General features: G+C 43.8%; 1 protein-coding gene across 3 annotated transcripts in view; it reads right to left on the bottom strand.

The window, feature by feature from the left end:
* LOC142493756 (maestro heat-like repeat-containing protein family member 2B) overlaps positions 1–10,454 on the bottom strand; it is a 48,081-nt gene that overhangs the window by 4,449 nt on the left and 33,178 nt on the right. For all 3 annotated transcript variants that reach the window (XM_075598308.1, XM_075598310.1, XM_075598309.1), the window contains exons 8-15: positions 10,144–10,249; positions 8,754–8,897; positions 7,017–7,190; positions 6,594–6,749; positions 5,217–5,330; positions 1,857–1,970; positions 981–1,077; positions 190–255 (exon numbers count right to left, since the gene is read on the bottom strand). In XM_075598308.1, coding sequence (XP_075454423.1) covers positions 190–255; positions 981–1,077; positions 1,857–1,970; positions 5,217–5,330; positions 6,594–6,749; positions 7,017–7,190; positions 8,754–8,897; positions 10,144–10,249 — 971 coding nt within the window. The remainder of the gene's footprint in view (positions 1–189; positions 256–980; positions 1,078–1,856; positions 1,971–5,216; positions 5,331–6,593; positions 6,750–7,016; positions 7,191–8,753; positions 8,898–10,143; positions 10,250–10,454) is intronic.

Here is a 10,454-nt window from a genome sequence, read left to right as displayed (position 1 = left end):
TATACAAATAGTACCACCTGGATGGGTCTGTATGTAATCCTATTCACAACATAAACTATTTTTAGGGGTCTTTGAACTCTTTTTGTGATAGAAGAGAGTGAACCTTATTGTACCGGTCCCTGAGGGCCCCACGTCCCCTTTTCTCCACTGTGGTCCATATTAAGACTGCAATGTCCACCTTTCACTTACCTCCCCACATATCTTCCAAGTGTATCAGACTGTAATCATCCTCATAGCACACATGCATTATGTTATCTGTAGAGAGAGATTCACAGACATGTTATGGTCCATGCTGATAGACCAGAGAGTTCCCATGTCTACCAAATAACACTTTCACTCTTCCTTCAGCACCAGAGCTGCTTTTTTTTATAGCAGGGGTTCTCAACTTCAGCCCTCAAGAACCCCCAACAGGTCAGGTGTTATGGATATTCCAGCTTCAGCACACGTGGCTCAATCAGTCCTTGCTGAACCACAGGTGGTTCAATCAGTGGCTCAGTCTTTGACTGTGATATCCATAAAAGCTGACTTGTTGGGGGGTTTTGAGGACTGAAGTTGAGATCCCCTGCTTTACAGAGACATCCCATCCTTAAAGATTTTCTTTTCACTCTACAATCCCCTCTAGCAGTGAGATCCACTCATGCTCTCTTACAGCTGCTAGTACCCAGTACCTTTCTCTGTAGGTTCCCCGGTATCTCTCTCTCTCTTATACTGTAACACATTTTTTTATCTGCTCTAATACCCACTATCAAACTCAGAGCTCAATTTGCAGCATCCCAAACTTATCATTAGACCATTTGAGCTGCATCGTTGTAAAACTCATTACAATAGCTGTTCTAGTATTGCTCTCACTCATGCCCCAATAACTCCCTTACACCACCAATCAACACCTCCACCCACTTCCTGTGGTCTCATAGCTTTCTGTCCTCCCCTCCTAGCTCCCCCACAGTTCCCCCCTCTCATACTGTATAATGGTTTCTCACCGATCAGGTTGACAGCTTGGGTTTGGAAGGGTTCTTTTCCCAGATGGGAGGCCGCCTCTCGCAGAAGCTGGGAGATCAAGTGCGGGCGTTCTGTTATCTGACAACACATCCAAAAAACACCTTCATTTATTCTGGATATCCATATGGACATAGATGATAATGTGCTGGCTGCTAATATATCCAATGCCATGCGAGTGGCAATTAATAAATCCTAATCTGACTCTAGTATATACCACACTATCATATAATTTTATGGCAGCTGTTTCCCTTAAGAACAATAATATGTAAGTGTCTAACTTCTCCAACCGTCTGCTCTTCTTCTCTTACATAATATATCTGTCCTTGCTCAGTAGAGCCTGTGACTACAACCTTGTCTGCTCCATCCAGTCAGAGAGAATGATGTGCTTTTGTCCCATCAAGCTAAACCCCTTGTATATTCCAGGCCCATCTCTCCAGAGAAGAGCCTCTTGTAACTGTGGCCCTACTCTCTCACTCAGCCTACTGCCTCCAATCAGCTTTTTTGCATGTTCTTCAGCTTCCATTCACACTCTCCCGTCCCATGAGTAGATCCTGTGTATGACCCTGACTGTTATTTACAGCAACACTCTGCCTTTCCAGTGCAGGTTTCTTGTCAGATTCTAACTACCCTCTCATGAGCAGCATCTCTTGTACGATCCTGAGCCATCGCATGCATCCATCAATGAGGCATAACCCTTGTATATTCCTATCCCTCCTCACACATTCTGCCTCCTCTGGCAGATCCGTTCACATTCCCCTGTCTCCCTCTGCTCAGTGATACCTCAATAAAGAGCTCTTCCACTTACCCCCATGTTGACCACCTCCCCATGCAACCACATGTCCCTGATGCTTATTTACCAGGGATCCAGTGATATCTAGCAGGCATCCTTGATTAATTTTCATAAGCTCTATCACTGGAACCTCCGATGGTATGCCACAAAAAGGAAAAAGGCAGCGCAGTGCTGTTGGTACCTGAAAATCCCAACCAAAAACATAGTCATACTATAGTCAGATAATGAGCGCAATACCAATGTGTGTGTACAGACATAATAAGACTTAATGTCAACGTGGAACCGAAGGTTTAATCTGGTGGGGTCCCATTCAGAAACATGGACCCCCCTTCCCCCCAAGGGTCCATTGAAGCAGACACTGTCCCCGGGACCACAGATCTATCCGTTCACGGTGCTGGGGACAGCAAGTCTGGCTACATCTGTAGCTAATGTGCGCTTTATTAGGGGGGCTTAACTCCAGTTCTCAAGAACCCCCACAGGTCATGTTTTAAGGATATCCCGGCTTCAGAACAGGTGGTGCACTCGAAAACTGAGCCACTGATTGAGCCACCTGTACTGAAGCCAGGATATCCTTAAAACCTGACCTGTTCGGGGGGTCTTGAGGACGTAGTTGTGCCTCCTGCCCTATATCATTCTAAAGGCAGACAATGTGTCCCATACAAATTACTGCACACGTTAAACCTTTATCCTCTGTTTTATACCTATTGTACATAAGATACATTATATATATATATATATATTCCCATAAATCATAGATATTTAGCACAGACATACAATATATATATATATTTATATAGTTAAGTCTTAGACAGGTCTGCAACCCTGCCTTTCATCATTATCAGTGCTTCCAGCAGCAAGGGATTCTGGGAAATGACATGCAAATGAACACACACTGCCACCTTTTGCTTCAAAACCATATGACATGGTCCCCTGTAAGGTAATGCTTGCTGCATATCACAGCTTTTGAGCACAGCCTGGGTTAAGGTGCATAGCCAGTAAACCCACCCCCAGACAGCCGTTTCATGGGTCTCATCAGTGTGAGGTCGGTTATACTGGCTTTGCAAAATTGAAGCATGGGAAATGTTTCACCACACTTAGTTAAGTAATGGTGAGTAAAAAAAGTGACAAAAACACTCCACAGTAAATCATATACAGTAGCAAATGGAAATGTTACTGTGTGCTCATTTTATTTATTTATTTATAAAATATGTTACCAGGAAGTAATACATTGAGAGTTACCGCTCGTTTTCAAGTATGTCCTGGGCATAGAGTTTAGACAAATAATACATGGTTACGAATACAGTTACATATGTGAACAGGGTATACTGTATATACAAGGCATTGCATGCACAGTTAAAGAAAATATATATTACAGGCGTACAGCATGTAACAGTTACAGACCAGATTAAGACATTTGCATGTCTTAGACAGGTCTGCAACCCTGCCTTTCCCCATTATCACCCAGCACACAGTGCTTCCACTGCAGCAAGGTATTCTGGGAAATTACATGCAAATAAGCAAACCTTTTGCTTCAAAACCATATGACATGGTTCCCTGTAAGGTAATGCTTGCTCCATATCACAGCTTTTGAGCACAGCCTGGGTTAAGATGCATAGCCAGGAAAACCCACCACAGACAACCGTTTCGATGGGTCTCATCAGTGTGAGGTTGGTTAAACTGGTCATATATATATTAAGCTCGGCTAACACGGTACATATATATATATATATATATATATATATATATATATATATATATATATATATATATATATGTACCGTGTTAGCCGAGCTTAATAATCAAAAACAAATACTCGATACCGTTCTGTGGCTAATGAAATGCTTTTATTTGTGCGAGCTTTCGAGAGACACTGATCTCTTCTTCGGGTGATGTTACAAATTAAAGTAAAACTTCTCTTGCTTTATCCATTGTAACATCGCTCGAAGAAGAGATTAGTGTGCCTCGAAAGCGCGCACAAATAAAAGCCTTTCGTTAGCCACAGAACGGTATTGAATATTTGTTTTGATATGTATATATATATATATATATATATATAATAAAAAGCAACAACCAGCACACAATTATGTAAAAAATCCAGATGCTAATCCCATAGATAGGAACAAGGAGAGAAACAAAAACAAAAACGAAGCACTGGTTCCACTAAGACAAAAGTTAACACAGAGGTGCGTTCCCACAATAAAAGTTTAATGGATCAAACGGATTTCACCTTGAGAAAGGGCCATAAGCCCGAAACGCGTAGGTGTTCTGTTTTTGTACGTTTGATCCATTAAACTTTTATTGTGGGAACGCACCTCTGTGTTAACTTTTGTCTTAGTGGAACCAGTGCTTCGTTTTTGTTTCTCTCCTTGTTCCTGTTCATCCACTACAACGGAGGCACGGTACACCCCAGGAGTTGTGACACACCAGGCTCTACAATTGCGTGAGTAATATTCTATATTGAGCCTTTTTCACTCTCCTTTTCCTAAGTGGCTGCAAGGAATTTGTTTGTCGCCCCATGTTTATACCATGATGTTGTACTAACGCTGGACACCGGCAGGTGTATACCGTCCTTACTTCAGTGCATGTGGGACTTTATTTTCCAGTTACACATCTAACAGGTACATGGGTGCTACCTTATATTCCAGCCTTATTTTTGCTTTCTCTGGAGGGGTAATCCGCTATATACTTATAGATACCACCCATGTTTGCTGAGATTTTTTGTTTAGAGCACAATGCAACTTATTTTTTCATAATCCCGTAGATAGAAATAATAGTGGTATTACCAGATTGGAGTCCAGCAAATCGGAGACAGCACACCAGGAATGATTTTCAAATGGTAGTTTGCATTGAAGAAAAATACAGGCACCTCAGCCAACGTTTCGGTCTGTGGAGAGCACAGCCCTGAGGAAGGTCGTTCTCCGTAGACCGAAACGTTGGTTGAGGTGCCTGTATTTTTCTTCAATACAAACTACCATTTGAAAAATATTCCTGGTGTGCTGTCTCCTATTTGCTGGACTCCAATCTGGTATATATATATATATATATATATATACCCATAGACAGTGGTTGACAAATCACCAAAAAATCTACTCGCCACACAAAAAAATCTACTCGCCACCTAGCACCAAACGTGTGCTGCTTGGGCCAATATTTACTCGCCCGGGGGTTAAATCCACTCGCCCGGGGCGAGCAAATGTATAGGTTTGTCGAACACTGCCCATAGATATTTAGCACAGACATACATTATAGTGGATCACATTATTACCGTTAGTTTTCACTTCTGAGTGCACAATTTATTACTACCTGACACACACACACACACACACACACACACACACACACACACACACACACACACACACACACACAGTGTATCCGTTATCCTCCCATATCTGTAGATCTTCCCTTATTTCAGCGGCTCACTTACCCTGGCCGGGGAGGTTTCCTGCTGACAGAGATCATTTCCCTCACTCTCCATCACCATCCTGGTTTTGTCACACCCCACAAAGGGAAGGCAGCTGTGCAGCGTTGATGCGGCTGTCTGAAAAATACAACCAAACACTAGTCATGTTCCTGTCACATCCGCTCATCACCTCAAAGACACAGAATCTAAACATCAACATGTACAGAACATTACTATGCCTGAACTGTGCCCTGCCTACCAGTGGTGTAACGACTCCCTTCGGAACGCCCCCACCCCTGAGCTAGGGCCCCCAGGATGTGCCCAGTCATCTCAGGCGGTAGCTACCCCACTGCTGCCCTACAAACAATAGTCCTGTTCTCTCTATTGATCATTGGAGTTGGTTAGAGAATATTTGGGCATTGATCTTATTTTGAGCCCCCATTCTCTTTGAAAGAAAAACTTTAGACTAGGTACAGTATGTATAAGCAGAAAAGTATTAGGAATATGCAAGTTTTATTACAGTATATGGCAGCATGGAATATCACCACTTATTAAACATGGGCCTACATCTTTACAATTGAGGGGGTGGGGTGTATGTCATTCTTTGGTTTGTGGAACCCCCATAATAGAGACTGAGTATGACCTGGTGTGTTGCATTCCTGCACAGAAAGGGTTCATGCTCAGTATGAGGCCAGACCATATGGGACAACAGAAAGTTTAGCAAGATAGAATGGAAGTAAATCTCCAGCGAAACAGAATGTATCTCTTAACTGCCCTTCCCTGATGCCAATTACAGGATTTAGGTACTAGCTGGAGACACTGACTACAAAGAAAAGAAGTTATGCCAAAGGAACGATGAAGACTGCAAGCTCTCAGTAGAAGACCACTCATTACCTTCTGTATCGGATTTAGTGCATGTTTGTCGGTATTTGGTACATCATTCTGGCTATGTAATATGCATATCTCTGTACCCCATTGTACTGCGTGCATAATATGTTGCCTTTTTACAAATAAACGATTATAATTATAATAACGTAGGGTTAATGCTTTTTACAGGTATATACAGTATACTGAGGCTTAGGGAGGGATTCTTTGTAAAGGCCAGAGTGCTTTTCACACGGAGGCATAGCTGTACTATTAACCCTAGCTTTGTGGGTGAGGAAATAAAACACAGTCTCCTTTGGGAAACGTCTTCATATCATATCCCTTCTTTCACTGTGCATCTGAATAGCTGGGGCACCCAATCTCTACGTGAGGGGATGAAACATTGGTGATGGTTGGACACATGTAGACAGATTTGATGTGCCATACTGTACATCCCTTCAACCTTTGTCACCTCGTGGTGGAAGGCTAAACACTTGCTGGAACATATGTCTCTTCTGTCTATGTCCCTGTCCTCACCTCTACAATGGCTCTGTCCTTGTCTTGAAGCTGGTACAGTAAATATAAAAGACTTTTCTTCACGATATTGGAAAATGCTCCTCTTTTGTTTACTTTTGTAGACCGAGCCAACTCCCCCAGCAACTGCACGGCCTGGCATCGCATAGTGGGGTCTTCCTTTGGGCAGAAAGCAGAGAAGTGTCACTCAGCTGAGACCTCACATGTCTGTCACTTGCTGTGTGCCCTTCACTAGTGAAGAGCTAACAATCTCCTACCCCAAATAGCTAAGGATCAGTGGCCACCTCATACTGACTCATCTGCACAAATCCCAGTTCTCCTATGGACACTGACAGTTTTCTGTCTCTGTTGGAGAATCGTTACTAATGTAGCATTGCAGGGATCATGTTAAGGAAAGGGTGTTGATATGGGATTGGGATTACTTACATAATCTATATAGGCTTGGCATTGAACCAGGGCATCATGGTATAGGGTCCCCATGCCTTTCTTTTTCAGCAGTTGGGCCATTTTCCCGGCTGTTTTCATCGCTTCCAGACCAATGTCCATGTTATGCAGCCCGGCTTTGATGATGGCCTGCATTTCGTTCTTATACTTTTTTACCTTCACAGAGAAGAGGCACATTGATACCTGAGCTTTCAGAGCTGGGAGGGACAGCGATACAGTGCTCTGAAGCACTAGCAAAGATGGATCAGCAGCAAACCGAAGCAACGTATAGCCATATAAATTCCAGGATACTATTTATAACTGGTGTCTCTATGTCACTATGTAATGGAAGTGAAAGGAAACAATAGGTGGACCATAAAACCCATCTTTTTCTGACACTGTGTCACTGTGATCAGAGATAAAGATGCAATGGACAATATGTCCCTTTGCGCTTGGGTCACCTTGTGTTCAGAAGAAAAGATAGATGGACTGTAGATTCCTTTACCCTCTGTCTCACCAAAGAGGGTGATTATATGGACCATTGGTTCTTCTGTCATTGTGCCTGTCACCCTGCAGTCAGAGGGAACGACTCATGAGCCATAGGTACCTTCTAAATGAGTCTCAAGAAAAAAAGGAAAACTGGCGCCTTACAAGTCCAAATAGATAAACTGAAAGTCCAAACAATACGTGGAAAGTCCCAATAATGTCCTCTTAGGTAAGGGAATTGAAGGTATTGGAATGCAGCTCCCACCGTGCATACGTGGAATATGTGGAGATAAAAAAAACAATATTATGGTGCTGTATGCCAATAAAAATGTAAGCTGACATATGAGCCCAAAACGGATAATGACAGACAAAACAGAACTCTAAAACAGACAAACAATAGCAAGGCTAGTATGAATTAAAAGCTAATTTAATAAAACAACATAAAATGAAGAGTTCTGGAAGACTACAAGATCACCAGGTCCAGGTTGAGTGAAATTGGGACCCTACTCACAAGATTCCACATAAAACGGGCAGTGGAGAATAATGTTGGGCTGTTAGTTCACTGCGGAGGTAGCCGATGGACTTTCCTGTGATTCCCCACGTCTCTGGGGCGGATGTTGCGTCACTAGAAGGCGGGACTTCCGGGTACAGCGCTCCTTCTATCTCAGACCTGGATAAGCTGCGTAACTCATATATTCATTCACCAAAAGACAGCTCTAAAAGACCTGGCGATCTTGTAGTCTTCCGGAACCCTTCATTTTATGTTGTTTTATTAAATTAGCTTTTAATTCATACTAGCCTTGCTATTGTTTGTCTTGTTTGTCTGTTTTATAGTTCTGTTTTGTCTGTCATTATCCGTTTTGGGCTCATACTGTATGTCAGCTTACATTTTTATTGGCATACTGCACCATAATATTGTTTGTTTTCTCTCCACATATTCCACGTATGCACGGTGGGAGCTGCATTCCAATACCTTCAATTCCCTTACCTAAGAGGACATTATTGGGACTTTCCACCTATTGTTTGGACTTTCCATTTATCTATTTGGACTTGTAAGGCGCCGGTTTTCCTTTTTTTCTTGTGTTACCTGTTATCTGATTGTGCAATCAGTATTCACCAGGCGGCCTAGCCTTATCTAACCTAATTTAGGGTTTCACATTATTTTTTATTTTAGCGCTGATTATACACTGTCTTTTTTTCTTTCTAAATGAGTCTGTTACTATGCTGAGATGGGTGGTAGAGCAGATGTCTCACCTTATCAGGTATGTGGCTGCACACATTCCCAAGGGCTCTTATCCTGAGTATTTCTACGTCTTTTCCTGTTGGTTTCGTTCGCAGCATCATTTGGATAATTAGCTTTTGCTGGGACTTTTCCAGGAGCTCTGGATAACACAGGAGCTAAACAAAGAGCATGTTTTATATGTACAGAGAATTCAGTGGAAATCAGTAATGTTAATATGGGATATTGACACAGAAGAGTGCATGTTGAATCAGCTCGTTATTAATACATTATACAGGGGGTTCTCAAACATTTTTGAGCAGAGGCACCTCTGAAGAATTATTAAAACTTTGGGGCACCCCTGCTCTTCAGACTTCACTTATCCAGTCTTCACTTACACACATATGCACAGCCCCCATGCGCATACAGTAGCCATCACACTCTCCTCTCCACACAAAACCCTTTCTACTTCCCTCTTTCTTCCCACCTTCCAACACACCTGAAACATTGGTCTAGGACATTTGGCCGCAACAGTTTTTCCACGGCCAAATCACAGCCGTCACTTAGCTGCTACTCATGTCGCCACAGAGCTGGGCTGAGAGGCAGATCTCAGCCTCTGTGCCAGCCTGACAGAGGCGGATCGCAGCCTCTGTGCCGGGCTGAGAGAGGAGAGGTGGATCGCAGCCTCTGTGCCGGGCTGAGAGAGGTGGATTGCAGCCTCTGTGCCGGGCTGACAGAGGCGGATCGCAGCCTCTGTGCCGGGCTGAGAGAGGAGAGGTGGATCGCAGCCTCTGTGCCGGGCTGAGAGAGGTGGATTGCCGCCTCTGTGCCAGACTGAGACAGGAGAGGTGGATCTCAGCCTGTGTGCCGGGCTGAGAGAGGAGAGGCAGATGGCAGCCTCTGTGCCCGGGCTGAGAGATAAGAGGTGGATCGCAGCCTCTGTGCCAGGCTGAGAGAGGAGAGGCAGATCACAGCCTCTGTGCCCGGGCTCAGAGATGAGAGGCGGATCGCAGCCTCTGTGCCCGGGCTGAGAGATGAGAGGCAGATCGCAGCCTCTGTGCCCGGGCTGAGAGATGAGAGGCGGATCGCAGCCTCTGTGCCCGGGCTGAGAGATGAGAGGCGGATCGCAGCCTCTGTGCCTGGGCTGAGATAGGTGGATTGCAGCCTCTGTGTGGGCTGAGAGGAGAGGTGGATCGCAGCCTCTGTGCCTGGGCTGAGAGATGAGAGGCGAATCGAGATGTGCAAATAACAGAGTTATTCCCATAGGGCCGTGGTACCCATGGTAGAGGGTCGCGGCACACCAGATTTCCCTGGCACTCTGGGTGAGAATCCCTTCACTATATACAGGATCAATATTGAATACATTCCAATGGGTGCGTACTAATATGTCATATACAGTAACAGACATGCTTGTTTTAAACTCACCTCTGTATAAAATGCCAGGACAGTGGATGACGGTGGGTGATTTGGGGGAGGCAGGAGACCCATGATGAACCGGCTCATATGGTACGGCTTCGTCTTGGCAATAACTCTAAAATAAAAAGTTTTAATGGGTAAAGTGTGGAGAACACAGCCGAGAAATGATATCATTATTGTGCTGGAATAAAGATTCAGACACTTCCTTCTTATACTCTTAATATGCGGCAAAGCTTTCTTCTCCATGTTATGGTCCATTGAAATTAGTGGAGGAAAGATCTTCTCTAGCAAGAAGAAAACTGCTACTGAACATATTGAAT

The sequence above is a fragment of the Ascaphus truei genome, chromosome 4, assembly GCF_040206685.1.
Source record: "Ascaphus truei isolate aAscTru1 chromosome 4, aAscTru1.hap1, whole genome shotgun sequence".
Taxonomy (NCBI): Eukaryota; Metazoa; Chordata; class Amphibia; order Anura; family Ascaphidae; genus Ascaphus; species Ascaphus truei.
The sequence above is the reverse complement of the archived record's forward strand: the minus strand, read 5'-3'. Positions and strand labels throughout refer to the sequence as shown.